General features: G+C 38.5%; 2 protein-coding genes across 2 annotated transcripts in view; both read right to left on the bottom strand.

Moving 5' to 3' along the window:
* The window catches only part of LOC309493633 (uncharacterized protein), a 454,994-nt gene that overhangs the window by 153,622 nt on the left and 274,676 nt on the right, over positions 1-26,696 (bottom strand). The window lies entirely within an intron of this gene.
* On the bottom strand, positions 8,418-14,906 carry LOC309493624 (uncharacterized protein). Its single transcript, XM_082162761.1, has 6 exons — positions 14,776-14,906; positions 14,605-14,675; positions 13,980-14,517; positions 12,360-12,506; positions 12,222-12,275; positions 8,418-9,856 (listed from the first exon to the last, which is right to left on the bottom strand). The coding sequence occupies exons 3-6, from the start codon at positions 14,413-14,415 to the stop codon at positions 9,603-9,605; spliced, it is 891 nt and encodes a 296-aa protein (XP_082018887.1). The 5' UTR covers positions 14,416-14,517; positions 14,605-14,675; positions 14,776-14,906; the 3' UTR covers positions 8,418-9,602.

The raw sequence follows: 26,696 nt of genomic DNA, 5'->3' as shown, positions 1-26,696 counted from the left end.
AGTCAGTGGTTCAAGAGCCCAACTAAAACAAACACTGATCTCCATCATGGTGATAATAACTTTATTATTTTCAATAAACCATCAACAACTAAATATATTTGTTAATTCTCAACAATAACTTTTGTACGAAAGAAATAATGTTAAACTGGTTTGTAAACTGGTTTCACACTCAGTGTTGCTGGAAGTCAGTTGTAGTTCTTGTGTTTCTCTTTTTTCTGTTGTTGTTTCTCTGTCCTTCAGTGATTCTGCTTATCAGGTGTTCATCAGTGTCTCAATTCACTCACTTCTTTTCATTCACTATATTAGTGAACTAATGTAGGGAATAGTGAATGAGGGTAAGGCTCTTTGATGAAGGCTCATTAGACGAAATAACTACAGTGTTAAATGATTATATAAACTTCTGTGTGGAGCTGAACATACCTACTAAAGAGATTAAAGTTTATCCAAAGAACAAACCATATGTGACTAAAGATATTAAAGAAATGATAAATGTGAGGAAAGTAGCTTTTAAAGATAAAAATAGTCTACTTAAACGGAAAGAGAGTTAAAAATTAAATTAAAAGAAAAAAAAGAAGTTCATTGGAAGTGTTTGGAGAAAGCATTTAAAATTAACAACTCTAAAAAGGTTTGGGATATTATGAAAACTATGTCTGGACTGTCGTCCTCAAATAAATCCATTGTAACTGATGATGAACTTAGGTTTGGGAACAAACTAAACACCTTTTTTACACGGTTTGAACTAACAGGCAAACAAGATAAGAACAAAGAAACAACACATAGAGTTTTAATACCATCAGATAGAATTGTTATTGAGGTTGAAGATGTCAGGAAAATGTTTCAATCTATTAATACAAAAAAGGCTGTGGGTCCTGATGGATGTAGTGCAGGCCTCTTAAAAAATTTCGCTCAGGAACTAGCACCTGTGTGGCAACCAGTATTTCAAGCTTCAGTTGACACACATGCTGTTCCTGTGATATGGAAAACCGCAGACATAAAACCACTACCGAAGATATCATGTCCAAAAAAATACAAAGACTTTAGACCAATAGCTCTCACTTCCGTGATTGTGAAATGTCTAGAGAGACTGTTACTTCAGTATTTGGTTGCGGCAGTTAAAGATAGATTAGATCCATGGCAGTTTGCCTATAAGAAAGGCTGTAGTACTGAAGATGCAGTTGCTGCTTTAGTGCATATTATCTCTAAAAATCTAGATAAACCAAGAACAATTGTGAGAACTCTGTTCTTGGACTTCTCTTCTGCATTCAACACCATACAGGTTGACAGACTGGTGTTAAAACGCGTACAGCTGAGGGTGAACCCTTATCTGATTCAGTGGTATACATCATTTCTCACAGATAGAGTTCAGAGAGTCAGGGTGAATAAAACCGTGTCGTCTGAAATTATTACAAATGTCGGAGTACCGCAAGGTTGTGTTAGTTCCGCCATACTTTTTACATTATATACTGACGACTGTCGAACGGACATGTTAAATCAGTATATTTTGAAGTACTCTGATGATACTGTCCTAATATCTGTGTTGAATGACTTAGATAGATCTGAGGTTCATCATCACGGTGTAAGTAAATTGATTGAGTGGTGTGAGAATAATGCTCTTATCATTAATACGAGTAAAACTGAGGAGATTGTATTTGGGTCAACGGCAGATATAGCGCCCGTCTTTATTCATAAGGAGGAAATTAGACTGGTTAAGACATATAAGTATTTGGGAGTGACCATAGATGATATGTTATCTTGGAAAGATCACATTGAGACCCTATGTAAAAAGACTAAGCAGAGAATCTATTTTCTTCGCCGTCTTAGGTCTTTTGGAGTAAGAAGGCAGATTCTTCTGCTGTTTTTTAGGTCTGTGAGAATGAGTTTACTGCAATATTGCAATTCTAGTTGGTATAAAAGTCTTTCTGTCGTGTTAAAAACAAAGGTTTTTAATCAATTAAAAATCTGCTCAAGGATAGTAGGTCAGCCGCTTGAGAAGCTTTATGACTCAGCTTATCACAATAATATTCTCAGGTTGGCTGACAATATAGCTTCTAATCCCATGCATATTTTGCACAAAGAGTTTGAACTACTACCGTCAAAGCGGAGGTATAGAGTTCCCAAATTTAATAAGGTGAAGCTGAAACACTCTTTTGTGCATCAGGCAATCCTACCCACTAAGCAAAATGATGTCCAAAAGACGTCTTTTCAACGTCTTTGTCACAAAAATCGGACGTTGAAAAGACGTCCACTGAGGGTCTAGAATGAAAGTTTTCATGACGTCTTTTTTTGACGTGTTCTGCACGTCCGATATAGACGTTCATCGAACCTTCGTACAAGGTTAAAACTAGTTCAGATGTGGGCATTGTGGACATATTTCAACATCATTTATTGTCTCATTTAGACATAAATTGACTATTGCTGTCAGATGATCTCAGTGAGAATTAACAGAGGTTTAGATGTTGATATTTGTTTAATTTGAAGTGTCACCATTGTGGTGATCAATGTTTGCTTTAGTTGGGCTCTTGGTCCCCGTTTCTTTTACTTCAACTTTTATTTGACTGCTTTAACTGTGTGTTTGTGTAACACAAATGTTGTGGCAGAGAAAGCCAATAATAAGTAAGATCAGCTGTTTTCAGCTTATGGTTGATGATGAAATCATCACAAAAAAGCATCAAATGTTTTCAGATGTTTTGGCATTCATAACCACCAACCTTGTGGAACTGCAATATTGGTGCGAAAAGCATTAAAATGATCACTTATTTGAAGGTATACAGTATAAAGCATATGCACATGATGTTTTGAGCAAATGTATCATATAGTCACACACAGACATCAAGATTTTGGATATGATTCACAACAATGGTGACAATTAAAACAAAAAAGCTTGAGAATCAAGGATGAGTTTTGTACTATGAAAGCTACCCATCATGCATTGCAGCATGAAGTGTTTTTTTTTTTTTTTATTGTCACCATTGTTGTGAATCATGTGCAAAATCTTGATGTCTGTGTGTGACTATATGATACATTTGCTCAAAACATCATGTACACATGCTTTATATACACCTTCAAATAAGTGATATTTTAATGCTTTTCGCACCAATATTGCAGTTCCACAAGGTTGGTGGTTATGAATGCCAAAACATCTGAAAACATTTGATGCTTTTTTGTGATGATTTCATCATCAACCATAAGCTGAAAACAGCTGATCTTACTTATTATTGGCTTTCTCTGCCACAACAATTGTGTTACACAAATACACAGTTAAAGCAGTCAAATAAAAGTTAAAGTAAAAGGAACGGGGACCAAGAGCCCAACTAAAGCAAACATTGATCACCACAATGGTGACACTTCAAATTAAACAAATATCAACGTCTAAACCTCTGTTAATTCTCACTGAGATCATCTGACAGCAATAGTCAAAGTAATTATATCTAAATAAGACAATAAATGATGTTGAAATATGTCCACAATGCCCACATCTGAACTAGTTTTAACCTTGTACGAAGGTTCGATGAACGTCTATATCGGACGTGCAGAACCTGTCAAAAAAAGACGTCATAAAAACTTTCATTCTAGACCCTCAGTGGACGTCTTTTCAACGTCCGATTTTGTGACAAAGACGTTGAAAAGACGTCTTTCGGACATCATTTTGCTTAGTGGGTAGCGCTGAACAAAAAAACCTAATCAGAGATCAAGAGTATTGGGATGGTGGGGTTGTAGATGGATAAGTGCTGTATTGAATGTATAATTGTGTGGTTTGAGTGAATGTCAATGTTAAATGTATGTTAAATGTTGTAGTAAACATGGATACTGTTATGTAAGAAACATTTCAGACTTCAGTCTGACAATAAAGTATAAAGTAAAGTAAAGTAAAGGTATAGGGTGTGATTGGGAAAACAGCCTCTGAGTGTCGATTTTGAGCGCTGTTAATTCACAGTATATTCCTGTAGGCTAGTTTTGTTTTCTACGGTATATTACTGTTTTAATGGAAAATGGTATGATATTGTCAGAATTTGGCCTTTTTTTACAGCAAGGGTTAACAGTGTATATATATATACACAGTATATAATAGTTTGCATACATATGAGGTTTTTTACACAGGAAAAAAGAACCTACAAGGTTGAATATCTTAATATATATTTTCTTAAATAATTGATTATAATACATTTAAAAAAATCATTTTTTGTTATTTATAGGCCTAGGCCTGAGGGATGAAATGAGAGTTAAATTCAACAAGAAAAATAGGAAAACAAAGCAGTTAGCCGCTTTTGCTTGTGGATGAAAATGTTTGGATATAAAATAAAGAAATTAACAACATATTCAAGAGATGACAATTTTGGCATTTCGTAATAAAAATAAATAATATCGTTAAGGATAAAACGGTGGGTCACATTAGTAGGGTTAAATATAAGAACTTAAATCAACCCTAAATGTATTCACAAAATAAATGGGCAGCAGTTTCTTCAAAAAGACCACAAAATGATCACGTTTAATCAATATCAAGATATTAGATAGATGAATTAAACGTGTCGTTCAAATCTTTTAAGTTGTTGCGCGTGTGATAATGCGTCGTAGGTCACATGATGATAAGTCAACATGGCAGATGTCCGGTTCGCATTCATACTCAACGAGATCTGGCTATAAAGTACTTACTCTTTTAGCGCTCGTTAAGTAAGTACTTATTGAAATTAAGTACCTACTCATTGAGTATGCGGTTTCGGACGCAGCCATTGACTAGCTGGTTCAGGTGTGTTTGATTAGGGTCAGATAGATAACAAGCATCAAAATAATGTTAATGTGTCAATGCTAACTGCATTGAATCAACATATCTTTTGCTCCAGCAATTAATGCAAACACCGATCACCATAACAGTGTCTTTATGTTTATTAATTTTAAAAATTAGATTTTCTCCTTCAGTGATTCTGCTTGTTAACATCAGGTGTCTTCAATAATGCTCAATCACTCAATCAATCACTTCATTAGCTCATTAACTTTAACACTCTTGAGTCTGGAGCCATATAAACTCCCAGGAGAGTTCATTTAACACTGGAGTTTTTGCTGTGTACTGTTAGAGAGTGGTGGGCAGATCGAGGCTTCGTGAAGCAATGAAACAGTTGAACCAAATGTGCCATATTGTTTCGAGGCTTCGAATCAATCCGACACCCGTCTCAACGGTGACACCTAGTGGTCACTTGCAGGTGTTGATCTGAAACAACCTTGACGAGCCATTAAGAAAATTTGTTGTTTTTTTATTATTGTATTTTTTTTATATGTGAAGATTGTAACCTATAGGCTCCTCACTGTGCATAATGTTATTTTGGTCCTACAAAATGAATATTAATCAAATAAATCAAGCCACAATGTCTCACTTTTTTAGAGATTTTTATTCAAAAATATTAATTTCTCTGCTGTGGAAGGACTTAGCCTAGACCTACTTCTTTTTTTGACAGATAATTTCTCCAGGCTTTGAAAAAATCCTCTCACAAGGGACACTTGTTGCTGGCATGCAAATATATATTTTTAGCTAGGACATACAAATGAGGAAAGATTACTGCTCTCTCTTTCCAGTAAGTTAGTGGATCATGAGTTCTGGGCAAATACGCATCGTTGATGTATTTTTTCACTTCCACTGTGGCATCAGCTGTAGCATTGTGTGTCTCATATGTAGCCCTATAAAATGTATATTCACACAATATTATATTATATTATATTCACATTAAAGCTATTTTTAACATGATTGGCAGTTGTGATTGGGACATTAGGTTGTAGGGCATAGGGCTATGGACTTTCTAAACAGTGTCCCAAAAGTTTGTAATTATATTTAAATTATAATTATATTTCAAACAATGCATACCTTGCTTAGATGGCCCAGCAGTGTCAGTAGCAGGCCGAGGTACAGGGGGAATGCTACCATCCTCTGCACCCTGCAAAATGGCAGGATGAGTGCTCCTCAAATGGCGCATCATGGATGATGTATTGTTGCAGTAGGCTAGCTGCCAATCACAATACACACATCTCACATTATTTGGGGTTTCTAAACGGAAATGCTCCCACACCACAGATGTACGGCATCTCTTCTGGGGAGCCTCCATTTTATCTATCTATCCAAATCTATCTATCTATGTATCTATCTATATGAATCTATCTATCTAGATATGTACCTAGATATCTAGATATAATCTATATATGTATCTATCTTTAATCTATCTATTTATCAATAATCTATCTATATATGTATCTATCTATTAATCTAGCTGTCTATATATATTTATATCTATGTATCTATTAATTTGTCACTATATGTATACTCTGTCTGTCTCTAGCCTATCAGTCAATGTGTTGTGTAAATTTAAATGTAAGCCTAAATAGCCTATAATTAATCAAATCGCACTATGTCAATATATCATCAAAAATCCACTATCTCAAAATCAAACTCCTCTCACAAAAACCCATGAGGTCAATATGTGTTGATTTCACTTTTATACAGATGTGCGATTGTGTGGTCTGTTCCCGACCGTGTCAATCAAACGCTGATTCGGCGGACCACACCTGATGAAACACTTAGTGCAACACTTTGAGGCTTCGTTTGGCCATAGTCACGTGACATGGGTGTTTTGAATCACGCTTCGGATCACTAGCCCCGTTTACATGCACACTTTTTTGCTATTCTGATTAAGATCGTTCTGATTGACGGATTCAGGTTGACTGTTTACATGGGATGTTGTCTAAACCGATCTGGTGTTTACATGTGCTGACGCTTTCAATCGAAATCATTTTGTGATATGCGCACACTTGTCTGCCGGATCTGGAAGCTCATTATTTTCCATGTTTTCAATCCTGTCAAGATGGTGCATCACTTAATCGTTGCGTTTGTTGTAGGCATTATCCGCGTTTCCACTGTCGGGCCAGGGCGAGCCAGGGCCGTGCCAGGCTAATATCCTCGGGCCAGTAGCACCGTGCCCAAAATCTGCTGCGTTTCCACTGTTGGGCCAGAAGCTCCACAGCGCTTCACTTAAAACACGGCCGAAACACGCCTCTCGCCGTCACACAAACCCATAATTTCACCAACAAAATGGAAGTTTTATCAGAAAACTAATCAGAAAGAAATCACTGGAAACAGCGTGATCGCAAAACCAGAGCGGCCGTTTGCTGGCATTTTTGTTGTTTAATTGAATATTTAAAACCCAAGCATCAATGTTTTTCCACAGGTTTACAATAAAAAGCGACACATTGATCATAATGAATTCATTTGTGTCAAAATTGCACATTAGTCACACAGAAATAAAGTGGTTTACCGTTTATGACGTTTGTGAACGTCTATTTCACAAAAGAAAGAGGACACTTAACTTATTCAGTCGCGTGTTTCTGTTTATTTGGTAGCCTAGTTACAGCACATATTTACATCACATTTAGAAAGAACGATGATTTCTACAAATATGCCACCAAAAATATTACCTGAGGAGCTTTAGCACTCTCTCCCAGAAGGATACAGTTATATTTTCACTCAGAGATTGGTTTATTCCACCCCCTTCAATCCGACTGAAATATCAATCGGTTTGAGCATTTTTATTCCGATTGAGGTGTTGACATGGAGCATTTTCATTCTGATTGGACTTTTAAACTGGTTATAATCGGAATACAATGCTACATGTAAACGGGGCTAGTGTTTCGAAACACCTGCGCTTCGGGATCTCGCAAAGCTTCGGAACGGCTGTTTCCCGTCAGCCATCCCTACTGTTAGATAATAAACAAATTAGCCATTGCATTGACGTATGACTTAAAAAAAAAGCTTTTGTTTCTCTTTGTATCAAACACACATGAAAAACATTCCAAGGCATTTATGAGTTTGCATTACAGTTACAATAAAAATTTAGATTTTTAAACAGTTATTGTCAAAGCACAATAAAGGATGAATTGTTGCTCTTATGTTTTTCTAGAAATGATAAAAATCATCTTAGAATCACAAGCTGTTTCCCAAAAACATCAGACCTGAAAATTGGTGTATATCTAAAAGTGATTTGGAGTTATTAATATAGTTTCATCATTAACAATGTTAGTAAGAGTCCACACACACACACACACACACACACACACACACACACACACACACACACACACACACACACACACACACACACACACACACACACACACACACACACACACACACACTGGTTTATGTGGATTAGCCAGACTTTTTCTCCAAACAGGCCCGGTGGTGGTTTAGATGGACTACCCTTTCCTGAGGTCCTAGAGCTATGAGAGTTAGATTAAAACACTCAAAAAAATTTGGAAAAAATTCAGGACACTTTAGACTTCAGATACACCCTTCAGAGCGTGATACACACCACCCTAAAACTATTGTGGTTTATAGAGACAGTTCTCTTTTTGAAGAATATGTGACTTATAAGGACCAAAACAAACATTATTGGGACTTTAAAGGGACAATGACGTCACTTGCTCATTAACATAAATACACATTAACATAAATACACATTAACCTGACACCACCAAGCATTAATGGGACTTGAATTATTATTTTATTGCACAACTCTAACATCACCATTGTTAGTTGGTGACACTGACTAACAGCCAGATAACAGCCTGTAAGAGCTAAACAATAGATTGTCACACAACACCAGTGCCATGACAATGAGAATGGAGCAAAAAAGGTAAAATAAGTCATTCTTACCCAACTTCAAAAGACCCATGGTTGCTCATAACAAAAAATAAAAAAATATATAAAATAAAATAAAAGCTGTTTTACAGTTTGCTTTTGTGACGGCCTCTATTTAAAACATTAAAGGAACTTTGGACTTTTGGGACTTTAGCTTATTCGTCGTATCCCCCAGAGTTAGATGAGTCCACACACCCCCTTCTCATCTCCGTGCGTGCCGTAACTCTGTCTGACGCTCCCACCGCTAGCCTAGCTTAGCACAAAGACTGGAGGTAAACGGCTACAGCTAGCATACTGCTCCCAATAAGTGACACAATAACGCCAACATTCTCCTATTTACATGTTGTGATGTGTATAGTCACAGCGTGTACAAATAACAAGGTCACATGAGACACAGCCATCTTCTAACCGTATACATACTGGGAACTATATTCTCAGAAGGCGAAGCACTGCTACTGCGGAAGGATTTGCTCGCAGGACCTGAGAAGCCCGTGGTGAGGAGCAGAGAGTTCGCTCAGAGGGTTGTGCTAATCACTCCAGCCAGCAGTGCTTCGTCTTCTATATAGTTAATTCTATGAGAATATAGTTCCCAGTATGTATACGGTTAGAAGATGGCTGTGTATCATGTGACCTTGTTATTCATACACACTGTGACTATACACATCACAAAATGTAAATAGGAGAATGTTGGCGTTATTCTGTCACTTATTGGGAGCAGTATGCTAGCTGGAGCCGTTTACCTCCAGTGTTTGTGCTAAGCTAGGCTAGCGGTGGGTGCGTCAGACAGAGTTACGGCATGCACAGAGATGAGAAGGGTGTGTGTGGACTTGTCTAACTCTGGGGGATACGGCGAATAAGCTAAAGTCCCAAAAGGTCGGCGTGTTCCTTTAACACAAACATAGAAACACCACCACAATTGTCAGTGTATTTAAATCTTTTCTTTTTCTGACTGCCTCTTTGCAGCTATTCCTCTATTTCGAACAAAGTCCCTTATATTTTGCACTGTTCTTTGTGCCAACACGGGGTCTTCCACCAGTTTGCAGTGACTGCATTCAGTTTTGGTGGCCAGTTTTCCCCTGCTTATATGACCTTTGAAGTGTCGCATTACTGCAGCGACCTCAGCCTTAGACCACACTTTCTTTGCCACTCTTCTGGATCCATGTTCCTCATCAGCATACTTCCCTGGAAGATAGGCAAACAAAAATGAATAGATCACTAAATGTGTTGTCCAGTTTAAGCCATCAAAACATGAGGTCAGTTAATGCCACAGTTGACAAGAAATTGCAGTTTACTTTTCTTAATTCACTTTGGGTATCAGTTGGTGTCTCACTCGATGTGATTTCACCAACTTTACTAGCCCACATTAGAGTGCGGACAATATGGAGTATTATTAGAATGTCTGCTGTTCATCTATTTATGTGGCCAAACCTTTTGCTATTTGAATTAATTGCAGTAAGTAATACTATAATTAGTAACGTGTCTTAAGTAATTTTGGCATTGTACTTTAACACACCGTATTTTAATTGAAACCAAGACTATGGGGTTTAAGGTCTGATTCTCAGTTTAAATCTGATTTCATAAGGTTAACTAAATAGTGTTGGAACTTGGTCTGAAAGTTTAGTCTTGATATTGAAACTGTACGTAACAATCAGCTTAATACTACTTTTAACCTCTTAATCTTCCAGATTTTGTGGCATGTTGTGACTCAGTCATCAAGACCAATTCATTTTTAGTCTTTTAACCAACTTGCTAAAAAGAGAATTAATAGAACATACTCATGGGCAATCAAGAGAACATGTGAAGAGGAGGAGGTAACTTTACTTTTACCTCAAATTCAGTATACATTTCCTGATAATAAAGTAAGTGTATATGCTCCCTTGCAGACAAGATGTTTTGTACAAATGCAGTAGAGTTAAATTTAGGGCTATTCATTTATATCTCTTTCTTTAAGATTACTCTTGCATTTTGATAGTTGAATACATCACAAAGACGTGCATAATAATGTTAAAGGGATACTTCACCGTTTTTTCATATTAAACTATGTTATTCCCTTAACTAAGACGAGTTGATGCATACCTCTCTCGTCTCAGTACGTGCACTTAATCGCTCTGGCGCGCGGCGACACTTATAGCACTTAGCTTAGCCCAGTTCATTCATTAGGGACCAAACAGAAATGAAGCTAGAAGCGACCAAACACCTCCACGTTTTCCCTATTTAAATACAGTTACACAAGTAGTTACATGACCAAGTATGGTGACAAAATAAAACATGGCACTTTTCTAAGCGGGTAAAAAGGATAACTATAATGTATGGCGGAATAGCACTTGGGACTCAAGAGCACTTCGACTTGGCGCAGTAAAAAGTCACGCTTGAAAAATCCTCTCCCTCTCACTTCTGTCATTAGAACCAACGTGACTTTTTACCAGAGGCAGACAGAGTACACAGCTTCATTACTTGAGTAAAAGTACAGATACACCTTGCTAAATTTTACTCAAGTACAAGTAAAAGTACTACAGTCAGATGTCTACTTAAGTAAAAGTACTGAAGTACTTGTTTTTAAAAGTACTTGAGTATCAAGAGTACAAGAGTACATTTTCTAAATATTGCATTACTACTGCCACAGTGCTTACATTGGTAAACACAGCAAACACTTGAAGCGAAAACTATCATTAACTTGTTCAGAAAATTGAAATAGTCTGGCGAGGTGGGGCCACGGGTTGGCACATTCCCGGGACGGACCTGCTGCGTCTTCATCCATTGTTTCATCCATGGTTTCGTCTCTTATCTAAATCTGACCATGGAGTTGACCTTTGGCGGAAAGCTGAAGGTGATTGCTGATAGGCTGTCCCAATCAGTGGCGCCTGCACAATCCAATCACGTTTGAGAGGGAAACAACAAATTGAGGGTTTCCGAGATTTTTCTTTTTCTTTTTTAGAAGTAACGGGTACTCACGGTTATGGATAGAAATGTAGTGGAGTAAAGAGTACAATATTTGCCTCTCAAATGTACTTGAGTAAAGTCATGAGTACTCCCCAAAAATGATACTCGAGTAAAGTACAGATCCCTCAAAATTGTACTTAAGTACTGTACTCAAGTAAATGTACTCCGTTACTGTCCGGCTCTGCTTTTTACACCTAGTCGAAGTGCTCCCAGTGCTATACACTACAGTTATCCTTTTTACCCGCTTAGAAAAGCACCACGTTTTATTTTGTGTCACCATACTTGGTCGTGTAACTGTATTTAAATAGGGAAAACGTGGAGGTGTTTGGTCGCTTCTAGCTTCATTTCTGTTTGGTCCCTAATGAATGATCTGGGCTAAGCTAAGTGCTATCAAACTGTCGCCGCGCGCCAGAGCGATTGAGTGCACGCACTGAGATGAGAGAGGTATGCATCAACTCATCTTAGTTAAGGGAATAACAGTTTAATATGAAAAAATGGTGAAGTATCCCTTTAAGGGAGTTGGGCAAAATAAGAATCTCATTGTAGGGTATAAACCACTGTGTTTCTTCTGTGCATAGACAATAAACGTCTTGAATCTGAATCTTACCTTCAGAGGGAGGTACACTCTCACTTACTGTGGACGACACAAATGACACTGATCCTGTTGAAAACAATTTAACAAGTTACTTTTGTCACAGGAAAATATACATTTTATCAGCAGTGACTATGAATTGAGTTAACATACCAAAGTCTCCCATGTCATGGTCTTGCTCTGTGGTTGTAGAGTCAGAAACCATAGGCTCCACAGTTCCAAGCTCTGATGCGGTGAGATCTGTGTTGCTGTCATCAGATTCGCTCCCACTGTCTTCAGCATCACTTAACGCAATCTCATCTGGAAAATGGCATTAGTAAAACTCAGAGGTGTAAAGAGTACTTGAAAACCATACTTGAGTAAAAAGACAGATACCTTGCAGCATAAATTACTCTATTACAAGTTACCAATACGAGTAAAAGTGATTAACAATACTTTAGTATTTTACTTCTACTAAATCTAGGCTCAAAGATGCACTAGTCCTTGACACCTGAGACAGGCAGGTGAAAATAAGAAACAATTGATTTGTAAAATGAGAAGTCATGTTTATTTTCTAAAATCTAAATAAAACTGAACACCTCAATAGTCTAATAAATCAGGGTCGACACAACAGCCTCTTAAAGGGATTGTTCACCCAAAAATGAAAATTCTGTCTTCATGTAGTCAACCTCAAGTTGTTCCAAACCTGTATTTCTTTGTTCTGCTGTACACATAGATAGATATTTTATATATTTTTAACCAAGCAGATCTTGCCAGCCATTGACTAGTACAGCAGAACAAAGACAAGTTTGGAACAACCTGAGGGTGAGTAAATTATGACAATTTTCATTTTTGGGTGAACTATCTATTTAAACGTCTACAAACTCTCAAGTCTCAGTTAAGCTCAAGTGCACAAAAAGGCCACACGTAAACCAATATCCTTCAAAAAGGCCTTGTCAATATGGTGGATAAAAAAAAATTATGTTAAGTCAAATTAAATAGTCAAAGTCTACTTGCACTGGATGTGCTGGTTTTGGACTCATCACTGGCTGCAGTCCTGACTTCATCTAAATCAAACGTCTGCGATTTAGCACCTACTAATGCACCCGCATTCATGTAAAGTAGACTTGTTGACAAGTTTGGGTGAGTAAGGGCAAAACGCACAAGATATAGTTCAGTCAATGCCACTTAGATGGAAATATCACTTCTTTATAGCAAAAACAAACTGCTGCAGAAAAAGTTAGGTGCCATGCAAAATGTAATTTGTAATTGCATAACTTTTTGGCTACTTTGTAGTTGTACTGTTACTAATTACATTTACTCAAATAGTTTACAGCTCTGGTAAAACTCTCATAAATAGCTGGACATAAAAATCTGTGGTTGAAATAGCCACATCAAATAAGGAAAAGATAGTACTTGGTTTTGTACTTGCCACTTTTTGCAAAGTAACTATTTTTACTTGAGTAGTTTTGAGCTATTATACCTGCGTTTATGTTTAATGTGGTCCATGAGCACATAAGATAAATGATTACACAATCTGATATTAGGTTCATATTTAAAGTAATTCGACTGCACCTACACAAACATAATTTTGAATTACTGTCCAGCCATACTGTAGACTTAAGTTTATATTTCTGAATAGTAGTCCTCGACTCATACTTGGACATGAAAGGTGATTTTTTTTTTCTTGGAAAGGGATGCTGACTACGCCAAGTCTAGATGATTATAAATTAACATTCAAAGGAAAAAACAAAAACTCAGATAATATCTACAAGGGCTAATTTCTGTACAAACCTTCAATTTCAATCTCATCCAGTGACTTCCCCTGCATGCTGGAAAGGTTTCCTTTCTCCATTGACAAAAGGAGTTTGGAAATCTTAGCCAGTTGTGTTGTGGGAACTGGTAATCTGTAGAAGTCGCGGTGAACACGGATGTCGTGACCCAGGAAATCTGCAACCTGATCAAGTTCATTGTGTTTTAAATTAAGGACTTGTGAGAGTGTGGCAACATGTTTCCTGAGTTGCGTTGACCTAAGGTACTCAGGGTGCTTTGCTCCACACTGGCTTGCATGAACATGCAAACAATCATGTCCTCTGTAGTGGCTCATTGACGTTGGTCTTGCAAACAGGAAGACATTTATGGCACAAATGCCACATTCAGTTCTTCTACTGGCAAGTAGTGACAAAGCATATTCTGACTCTGAATCAGGTATGTATTCCTTGTCAGACATGTCCTCAGCATCATCAGATGATATTTGGTCCAATTCTGGATGTGGAATTTTGTCCTGATCTGACAGCAGTTCATCCTCAGAAGCCTTAGGAGACTGCTGCGCCTGAATTGGTGAGAAAGCAAATTATTTGACATGGTGATTGAATCTTATAGCCAGTTCAAGTTCAACACTCACTTAGTAGATACTCACCTGTGCTGTGCTGTTAAAGTCATCTCTTTTAATTTGCTTGAGGCAGGATTTATGCCAGACCCCTGAACAAACTGGAACACATTTGAGTAAAATAATGTTAACACTGCAGGTCTATTTAAGTGGTTAGAGCACAACACATTACACTCTATACTAATTCACTAAATATCTAACCTGTGCATCGATAGCCAAGCCACTTGAAGGAAGATACGGGTCCCACACAACGAACACACTTGTCCAAGGAGGATACTGTTGCGCACACAAGGCGGTGTTTTTGACACTGTTGGCGAAAAATTTAATTGTAGTATTTATTTATGCCACATAGTTTGGACAAAGATATTTTATATTTACGCCACATAGTTTGGACAGAAAGATATTTCATATTTACATGTCGATATCCAATCATTTTAAATCCAATACCAATGTGACATTTAATTTACCTCATACATATGATTACCCTTTTATTGCATTTTGTTATTTATAGCGTATCTTATTTATATGCAGCTTATTTAAAGCATATCCTATATGAAGATATACCTTCTTCATATTTTTAAATTGTAGATGGGGAATATGTAGTTAGCCTCAGTGCCAGGAGCTGACTTCTTGTAGCCCAGTATAACTAATAGGGTGCCTATCCATTACATGTAACCAAACATCTTAGAATTCACATTTAACCAACATACAGATCCAATGCAGGCAGTCCAAGTGTTCTTAAAAACCAAAGTGACGCCTCTGGGGACGGGACCCTCTAAACTGTATGGACCTCCCAAGTCATATTTGGGTGGGGTTCAGTGTTAGATACACATACACTCAGATATTATACTGACTGTCCTTCCATTCCATTGTCCACATAAAGCATGTTCTACTCAGGTGACTACACACACACACACACATACACTCAGATATTATACTGACTGTCCTTCCATTCCATTGTCCACATAAAGCATGTTCTACTCAGGTGACTACACACACACACACACATACACTCAGATATTATACTGACTGTCCTTCCATTCCATTGTCCACATAAAGCATGTTCTACTCAGGCGACTGTCCACATAAAGCATGTTCTACTCAGGTGACTACACACACACACACACACATACACACACTCAGATATTATACTGACTGTCCTTCCATTCCATTGTCCACATAAAGCATGTTCTACTCAGGCGACTGTCCACATAAAGCATGTTCTACTCAGGTGACTACACACACACACACACACATACACATACACTCAGATATTATACTGACTGTCCTTCCATTCCATTGTCCACATAAAGCATGTTCTACTCAGGCGACTGTCCACATAAAGCATGTTCTACTCAGGTGACTACACACACACACACACACATATTGAAATAGGTTGACAGATTTAACATTTTGCCACAAATAAGTTGTACATCAAATTTAATTTACCTCTCCAACCTTGGTGAGTGGGCCGAGCTCTGGACTAGTCTGATTCGGGTGGCTGACGGCTGTATGGATGCACTTGCTCTCAGTGGTCAGCTGTAGAAGATCAAACAGAGACAAAGGACAATAAAGAGAAAGTCCTGGGAGCGTGATACTAGAGAGGACATTTGACATCTGAATAAAAAAAGAAACCATTCTAGTGTTGACAGAAAGACAGAGGAAAACCTTGCTTTAAAACTCACTGACAACTTTTCTGATATTAACAATCAAGTGCAAGATATTAATAAAAATCTATCTTTTGTGAGGACATACCTCTTCAGTATCATCAGTTGTGGAAGGGGGATTTGTGGTACAACACATCTTTGGAGACATTTCATCATCAAGGCCCTGTAAAAAGGAAAAAACAAACAAAAAATATTGTAGACCGTGGACTATGAAAACTACACTGATGAACACATTTGTGTTCACCGCGACTTCTACAGATTACCAGTTCCCACAACACAACTGGCTAAGATTTCTAAACTCCTTTTGTCAATGGAGAAAGGAAACCTTTCCAGCATGCAGGGGAAGTCACTGGATGAGATTGAAATTGAAGGTTTGTACAGAAATTAGCCCTTGTAGATATTATCTGAGTTTTAGTTTTTTCCTTTGAATGTTTGAATGCAGCTTATTTAAAGCATATCCTATATGAAGATATACCTTCTTCATATTTTTAAATTGTAGATGGAGAATTTGTGGTTAGCCTCAGTGCCTGGAGCTGACTTCATGTAGCCCAGTATAACTAATAGGGTGCCTATCCATTACATGTAACCAAACAACTTAGCATTCACATTAAACCAACATACAGATCCAATGCAGGCAGTCCAAGTGTTCTTAAAAACCAAAGTGACGCCTCTGGGGACGGGACCCTCTAAACTGTATGGACCTCCCAAGTCATGTTTGGGTGGGGTTCAGTGTTAGATACACACACTCAGATATTATACTGACTGAAGCTTGAAAAAGCATGTTTAGACAATGTCCTTCCATTCCATTGTCCACATAAAGCATGTTCTACTCAGGTGACTACACACACACACACACACACACACATACACATATATATTGAAATAGGTTGGCAGATTTAACATTTTGCCACAAATAAGTTGTACATGAGATTTAATTTACCTCTCCAACCTTGGTGAGTGGGCCGAGCTCTGGACTAGTCTGATTCGGGTGGCTGACGGCTGTATGGATGCACTTGCTCTCAGTGGTCAGCTGTAGAAGATCAAACAGAGACAAAGGACAATAAAGAGAAAGTCCTGGGAGCGTGATACTAGAGAGGACATTTGACATCTGAATAAAAAAAAATAAACCATTCTAGTGTTGACAGAAAGACACAGGAAAACCTTGCTTTAAAACTCACTGACAACTTCTTTGATATTAACAATCAAGTGCAAGACATTAATAAAAATCTATCTTTTGTGAGGACATACCTCTTCAGTATCATCAGTTGTGGATGGGGGATTTGTGGTACAACACATCTTTGGAGACATTTCATCATCAAGGCCCTGTAAAAAAGAATAAACAACAAAAAAAGATCAATTATAATAAATATCTTGAAGACAAGATGTTCCCTGTGTAGCATTCAGTGAAAAGATATCATGGCTGTATTTCAGTGAGTGTTTTGTGGAAAACATGTAGTCTCTGAAACGGTTCTTTAGTCACTGAACAGGCCACATGACTACAGTCTGTAGACTATGAAAACTACACTGATGAATACAGCATTTGATTACTTTGTTGTTTATCTATTGTCAGCCAACTTCGTAGAATGATTGCACTTCTAGAATAATTGACTAAGCTTTTACATGGAGTGAGGTGTTAGTCCTTTTATAGTTCTTAGATTTGCTATGATTCTTTTAAATGACATCTTGTCATGAATTTTCGTCAGTGCTGTTGAATGGGTGCCTTTCCATTACATGTAACCAAACAACTTAGCATTCACATTAAACCAACATACAGATCCAATGCAGGCAGTCCAAGTGTTCTTAAAAACCAAAGTGATGCCTCTGGGGATGGGACCCTCTAAACTGTATGGACCTCCCAAGTCATGTTTGGGTGGGGTTCAGTGTTTGATACACATACACTCAGATATTATACTGACTGAAGCTTGAAAAAGCATGTTTAGACAATGTCCTTCCATTCCATTGTCCACATAAAGCATGTTCTACTCAGGCGACTACACACACACACACATACACTCAGATATTATACTGACTGTCCTTCCATTCCATTGTCCACATAAAGCATGTTCTACTCAGGCGACTACACACACACACTCAGATATTATACTGACTGTCCTTCCATTCCATTGTCCACATAAAGCATGTTCTACTCAGGCGCCTGTCCACATAAAGCATGTTCTACTCAGGTGACTACACACACACACACACACACACATACACTCAGATATTATACTGACTGTCCTTCCATTCCATTGTCCACATAAAGCATGTTCTACTCAGGCGACTGTCCACATAAAGCATGTTCTACTCAGGTGACTACACACACACACACACACACATATATTGAAATAGGTTGGCATATTTAACATTTTGCCACAAATAAGTTGTACATCAAATTTAATTTACCTCTCCAACCTTGGTGAGTGGGCCGAGCTCTGGACTAGTCTGATTCGGGTGGCTGACGGCTGTATGGGTGCACTTGCTCTCAGTGGTCAGCTGTAGAAGATCAAACAGAGACAAAGGACAATAAAGAGAAAGTCCTGGGAGCGTGACACTAGAGAGGACATTTGACATCTGAATAAAAAAAGAAACCATTCTAGTGTTGACAGAAAGACAGAGGAAAACCTTGCTTTAAAACTCACTGACAACTTTTCTGATATTAACAATCAAGTGCAAGACATTAATAAAAATCTATCTTTTGTGAGGACATACCTCTTCAGTATCATCAGTTGTGGATGGGGGATTTGTGGTACAACACATCTTTGGAGACATTTCATCATCAAGGCCCTGTATAAAAAAAAAATATATATATATATATTGTAGACCGTGGATTATGAAAACTACACTCTGATGAACACAGCATTTGATGACTTCATTGTTTTTGTTCTTACATTCTGTAATGGTCAGTATCATCTATGGTGTGCTGGTTAGGTGGTGCTAACAAAAGCTATAAAAATCATGTTCCACCTGAAGCTTGATGGAAAATGTACAGTGTTTTGGTATGTGAAATGTTCTATGGTTAAAGCATTTCTTATATGAGAACTAACAATTTCACAAAGTTAGTTAAATAAAGTCAAGAATATAAAAACACTGTTTTTAACTTTTTTTTTTTTTAAATAACACTCTACACACAGCATGTTTTGTATATTGATCATTGTGGTTGGTTACTATGGTACCAATTAATTTATCTTACAGGTTTAGTACACTAACAGAACATCATAAACACATTACATTTATTTAATGGCCTGAAAGTACTCATATTAATGATATCACAGCCTTCCTGTGTCACTGCAACTTCATATTTAAACAAAATAATGTTGGGCTACTAAGAAAATATTTAATTCTATAAAACAAACACAATGTCTGTAGTAAAAGTTAAGGCTTTAACTAGCTTCGCCCTGCTCATTAAGCCATGCGGTAGCCACAGCTCAACTTAACCTAGCTGCTAGCTAGCTTTCATTTTAAAAACAAAACTACCAAATTTGACCTGCTCGCAATGTTACTTCTGTCCTCATCTCTACCTGATGTCCTCCACCTCTTTAGCCCGAGGCTTAATGAGCAGGACATGTTGATAGCCACTCAAGCTAGCTCAGCTAATATTGTGGTAAATATATAGCATTTTACAGTAATTGTAAGTTACAAGTTACAATTTCTTGCAAATAGGAAACACTTCATGCAAAAATGCAACTATATGTATAAATATAATTATTACCTGTATGTATTTAATCCAGTAAACCCAACGACGTCGAGCTGACACTTCCGAGGTGTGGTCCATTAGGTATTTAATTAGCGACAGCTGGGCCATGTGCTGTGGGCGGAGCTTCACGTCGACTTCTGTTTGTTACCGCCCACGTGCGCAAACCAGCCAATCACAAGACGGCCCGCCAAAATGCACCGTGTGTATCAGAAATGTGTATGAAACTGCAATATAAAACCCAGCTGTGGGGTCGCTGTTCTATACACTGGCATACACTCAAAATCAGGTCAAGTGGTAAATAAGGACTTTCAAAGAAAAAGAGAATTTATGTTGTTCAGACACTAACAAATGCAGTTACACTCTTTGATTTATGAGGACCTTGGCATAGTCCCCGTATTACCCTTAGGTCCGGGGAGCCCAGGTGAAATGTCCGGCGTGTTGTCCGTGTAAACCACATATCCCAACACACACACACACACACACACACACACACACACACATTACTACATGTTTTTGACATAAAGAGAGTGATGTGGATCATTATGAGCAGAAAGACAATCGTACCTGATATAATCTGATATACAGTGATCACCCGAGACGACTGACTGAAGATAAAGTCTGTGTGTGTTGAGATGATAAAGAGAAGTTATCTGTCCATCATTTTAATTAGGAAATGTACTAACCCAAGTCCACTGTTTTCCTTCCTCAAATTCAAATTTAAAAACAAAAACAAATACAAATTGTATCCACACAATGCTACACAGCAAAATCAACACTTCTCAGAATATGTCCCACTCTACAGAGTGTTAGAAGTAACACTGAAGCAGTGTTAAAGTTAATGAGACAATTAAATAATGAATTAAGTGATGATTGAGCATAAGTGATGATAAACACCATAACAAGTAAAATAATTGAAGGAAAGACAAACACATGATTGGCTAACTTCAAAACTGCATTCTTCATGATTCATACTGCATACTTCCCTATAGGCAAAAATCAGTGGGCAAACAAATAGTATGCGCAAATCCTTAGTTATCATAACAGAGTACTTCACAGACCACATTGCTAGAACTGCCCGGTCCTGCAGATTTGCCTTATGCCTAGTTCACACTACACAACTTTAAACGTCGGCAGATCGCTGTGCTGTTTAGACTACATGACTTGAAACATCTGGAGTCTTGAAGTCGTTGTGGTGTTCACACTATGTGACACTACGTAAATGATCTGCAACAGGGGGTTACACACTACACGAGCTGACAACAACTCTGTCACCCAACCACTCTATCCGGTCCCAAAACCACATTTTGTCACGAAAACATGCGCAAGAAGTGGAATGGGAAATGGCTCATTGTCTATGTGAAAATGGACGGCGGGACAAAATTGGCGGTAAAAAAAAAAAATAAAAAAAAAAAAAATATATATATATATATATAGTTTGCGCAATGATCTGTTTAGAACCCCGAAAAAAAAAAAAAAAGAATATGGGTGAAAGGATGGATAAGCACACGCGGGCAGCAGGGATTGTCTGTCAGAGAGAGTTGGAGGTGAGTAAAACATTATAATGAAAAAGCAGCTGCCTGTTGTGGTTTGGCAACGATGGTTACAAATACAAAAGGCTTTTGTAATGTCATAACAAGCTGATCATTGCTTGTCGCGACACGTGACACGTGACACCACAGGCTATCGAGTCGGCCGACAGCTCCAGATATTTGGCATGCTAGATATTTGTCTGGCGTCGGCGACGTGTCAGCGAGCGTTTTTGATGCGTCGTTAAGTATTTCACACTTAAAGATTGGCGAGCGCGGATCACCCGCAGATTTGCACGCGATTACAGCCCGACCTGTCGGCGAGCTCGTTAACTTGCAAATCGGGCTTAAATCGGGCTTAAAATCCTGTAGTGTGAACTAGCTATTAGGAGGATCAGGCCCTTCCTATCAGAGCATGCTACACAACTCCTTGTCCAAGCGCTTGTTCGATCCAGACTGGACTGTAATGCTCTCCTGGCTGGTCTTCCAGCTTGCTCTGTCAAACCTCTGCAACTGATCCAGAACGCTGCAGCTAGAGTGGACTTTAACGATCCGAAGAGAGCGCACGTCACTCCTCTCCTCACAAAATTGCACTGGTTGCCACAGGCTTTTGTTATAAGAACGTTCTCTAAATATTCAGTGTTGGTTCTGGGAACGTTTTCTTGACGTTAGAGGAACGTGTTTTAAAAGGTATAATGTTCCTCAAATGTTCTTTCAACTTAATTTTGACATTATAGGAACGTTGATTACTAACATTCCAAGAACATAAAAATGTCCAGTTTCCTTAATGTTACTAGAATGTTATTTAAAGGTAATTGTGATGTTCCTGAAAAAATCTTTCATCTTTTGAAAGGGTAATAAGAACACAAACTACAACTTTCTTCAGACACAGCCTTAGATGAACTGAAGATAAAAGACATTAACTCTCTGAAGATCTGATTAAACAACTCCACAAACAACATTACCAGCTTCACTTATACCAGGGTTGCGTTTCCTGTACAACGACGTAACTTGATGCTTCACTACCATAGTATGATGCTTCGTTGAAGAAATCAACTAGCTTGTCACAACTGTTTCCCGAAACTGTATTGTCAAAAAGTGGTTGATTGGGGGTAACATAAAAAGGTATTACATTCAAACCAAAGGGAGTTCAGCAGTCCAGCAGAGTGGAGCTGAGTCGACCGGTGTTGGGGCAGCCAGTCTTTTGTTCCAGACGAGGTAGGAGACCGGAAGCCGGGCAAAGGGTGAGTTTAACGGGCTGAGGCATAACTGAAGGGTTGGAGAGGAGAATCGACATTGATGAGAGCTAAGTGATGTCTTTAACTGGATTGTGACATAATTAATGTCTCTTGGAACTGGATGGAACTTCATGTTTTTTTAAATTGTCCTTTGGGAGGAGTTTATAGTTTATTGAATACCCCACGCTTTGCTGCTGTTACCAACGAGACTTCATCGGCGAGTGGTGGACAGGACCCCATGCCAACGCCCTATTCTGTGAGTGAAGAGACTTTGCAGTGCTGTACATTGATATATTCACGTGTGATTATTTGTGTGGGTTGCAGTGAAACACGAGTGTGGGAGTGTATTGCTAAAGCATTGGTGGTTCCAGTTCGCCGACATGCCATCCTCTCTGTTGTAATCAGAAACAGTTAAACTGTGGAATACTTATCTTTTCTCTCTCTCCGTCTGAGCCCTGTGAAGAGAACCAGTTAAGCTGTGGAACCCTTACCTTCTCTCTCTCCGCCTGAGTCCCGTGAAGAGAACCAGTTAAGCTGTGGAATCCTTACCTCCTCTCTCTCCGTCTGAGCCCAGTGAAGAGAACCAGTTAAGCTGTGGAATCCTTACCTCCTCTCTCTCCGCCTGAGTCCAGTGAAGAGCCTGCTAAAGCTGTGAGTCATGTACTCTCCATTCTCTGTCTGAGTCCAGTGAAGAGCCTGCTAAAGCTGTGAGTCATGTACTCTCCATTCTCTGTCTGAGTCCAGTGAGCCTGCTACAGCTGTGAGTCATACGTACCATCCATTCTCTGTCTGAGTCCAGTGAAGAGCCTGCTAAAGCTGTGAGTCATATGTACTCTCCATTCTCTGTCTGAGTCCAGTGAAGAGCCTGCTAAAGCTGTGAAGTATACGTGCCCTCCATTCTCTGAGTCCAGTGAAGAGCCTGCTAAAGCTGTGAGTCATACGTACCCTCCATTCTCTGTCTGAGTGCAGTGAAGAGTCTGCTACAGCTGTGAAGTATACTTGCCTCCATTCTCTGTCTGAGTCCAGTGAAGAACCTGCTAAAGTTGCGAAGTATATCTGCCTCTTCCTCCATTCGAATCCTGTTGAGGCGAACGTCGAAGCTACCACAGTAATTGCTTTAAAGAGATGTTTTAATTAAATAAAGAGACTTTTGTATTTACCTTTGGTGGTCCTGTCTGCTGTGTCCTGCGGTTTAGCTCCTCACGGTGGTGTGGAAGTCAGGGGTGACGGCCGGTCATTAAGAGCCCACCCCGACCTGTGACACTTTATTTCTGTCACACATCTACAGAAGTTCTTATTGAGAATTAACAGAGGTTTAGATGTTGATGTCTTATTGAAAATGTTTGGTTTGAGGTCACCATCATGGAGATCAGTGTTTGCTTTAGTTGGGCTCTTGACCCTTGACTTTAAGTTGTTGCTTTATCAGCAATTGCAGGTGTTCATGGAGAACAATGTCTGTTTTGAGAAATGTACAAGATATTTTTTTAGGAAACTTAGCTCCCAAAGTTTGGATTCCTTAAAAGTCCAAGAAGACCAAGTAATAACGGGAACACACAATATAGTATACCATGTTCTTTCCTATTATAAGAACTTATATAGTTCCAAAAATAGAGAAAATGATGACATTGTTGACTTTCTTTCTGAGACTGTTAACAACACTCAAGGGGACTTTAGAATTAATGATATACACCTATGTGTTGATGACTTAACTAGAGCAGTACAGAGTATGAGTAATAAGTGTCCAGGAGCTGATGGGCTACCTAAGGAATTTTACATAACCTTTTGGGAAGATTTAAAGGACTCCTTGTTGATGATGTTTATGGAGAGTTTAACCATAAGAAAACTTCCATCCTCCTTAGGAGTTATCTCCTTGATGTTTAAAAAAGGTGATAGATGAGATAAAAAATTGGCGTCCCTTGACTTTGTTAGGAGTAGATGTTAAAATTCTTTCCAAGGCACTCTTTCCAACGCATTGGTTACCTATAAAGTTCCATATTAATTACAAGGTATTGCTACTGACTTATAAAGCCCTAAACGGCTTAGCTCCAGTCTATTTAACGGATCTTCTATCGCCCTATAATCCATCGCGCTCTTTAAGATCACTAAATTCAAGGCTTTTGGTCATACCTAGGATATCCAGAACCACCAAAGGAGGGAGAGCATTTTCACATTTGGCTCCAAAACTCTGGAATAGTCTTCCTGATACTGTTCGTTGCTCAGACCTTCTCTCCCAGTCTAAAACTAGATTAAAGTCGCATCTCTTCAGCCAGGCATTCATATAATCCTACAGTTCAAACTACAATCCGGCCTCTAGCTCATAAATGCCAGAGGAGAACTGGCCCCCGACTGAGCCTGGGTTCTCCCAAGGTTTTTTTTCTCCATTAGGTCACCTGATGGAGTTTTAGGACACCATTAGGTCACTTGATGGAGTTTTTCGGTTCCTTGCCACTGTTGCCTTTGGCTTGCTCAGTTGGGGATATTTTGGGGATATTTAATTTAATTTTATCAATCAATAAATTCCTCTTGAAACAAACGTTGTTGTATTATTTTAATTTAATACTGTGAAGCTGCTTTGATACAATCTGTATTGTGAAAAGCGCTATACAAATAAACTTGACCTGACTTGACTTGACTCTTTTTTTTAAACTCCAACCTGATATGCCTAAGTTTATTGGTAATGACCAAACATGTGGCATTAAGGGGCGATCTCTACAAGATAATTTGGCATTAGTAAGAGATATCTATCTGTTTGCACAAAATCATAAACTATCTCTGGCTATTTTGGGACTTGATCTCGAAAAAGCCTTCGACAGGATAGACCATCGTTATTTACACATACTGCTGGGACGTTTGGGCTTTAGTCCATCCATTTGTGCATGGATTAACCTCCTATATACCAACTGCCAAAGTAGAGTATTGGTAAATAACTATCTGTCAGACCCCTATGATATCTGTTCAGGTGTACGACAGGGTTGTAGCTTGTCTCCATTATTATTTGTTTTAGCAATTGAGCCATTAGCTATAGGGCACTCAGGCAGAATCCTGGAATTAAAGGTTTTCCAATTCCAGGTAGCTCAGGCAGAGAAGCTAAGGTTTCACTTTATATGGCTGACCTTACTCTCTTCCTTACTAGGGGCTAGAATCAATGAGACAAAGACAGAAGTTTTGTATTCTTTCTGGAAAGAACCCAAATTAAAACTGGGGTTTAAAAATCAGGAATAATCTATTAAGATGTTGGGACTGTTCTTTGGGAAAGACATGGACAAGAGAAATTGGGAATTGAGACTCGACAAGATAAGATGGAAACTAAAAAAGGGAGGAGCGAGATCTTACTTTGAGAGGGAGATGTTGGTAATAAATGCTGAGATTTTGGCCTCTCTTACCTTTTTGGCCTCAACCTTTCCAACACCGATACATTTTATAAGATCTATCAGGAAGTCAAGTCAAGTCAAGTCAAGTTTATTTGTATAGCGCTTTTCACAATACAGATTGTATCAAAGCAGCTTCACAGTATTAAATTAAAATAATACAACAACGTTTGTTTCAAGAGGAATTTATTGATTGATAAAATTAAATTAAATATCCCCAAAATATCCCCAACTGAGCAAGCCAAAGGCAACAGTGGCAAGGAACCGAAAAACTCCATCAAGTGACCTAATGGTGTCCTAAAACTCCATCAGGTGACCTAATGGAGAAAAACAAACCTTGGGAGAACCCAGGCTCAGTCGGGGGCCAGTTCTCCTCTGGCATTTATGAGCTAGAGGCCGGATTGTAGTTTGAACTGTGGGATTATATGAATGCCTGGCTGAAGAGATGCGACTTTAATCTAGTTTTAAACTGGGAGAGCGAGTCTGAGCAACGAACAGTATCAGGAAGACTATTCCAGAGTTTTGGAGCCAAATGTGAAAATGCTCTCCCTCCTTTGGTGGTTCTGGATATCCTAGGTATGACCAAAAGCCTTGAATTTAGTGATCTTAAAGAGCGCGATGGATTATAG

The sequence above is a fragment of the Leuciscus leuciscus genome (genome assembly GCF_965113295.1).
Source record: "Leuciscus leuciscus genome assembly, chromosome: 3".
Classification (NCBI taxonomy): Eukaryota; Metazoa; Chordata; class Actinopteri; order Cypriniformes; family Leuciscidae; genus Leuciscus; species Leuciscus leuciscus.
The sequence above is the reverse complement of the archived record's forward strand: the minus strand, read 5'-3'. Positions and strand labels throughout refer to the sequence as shown.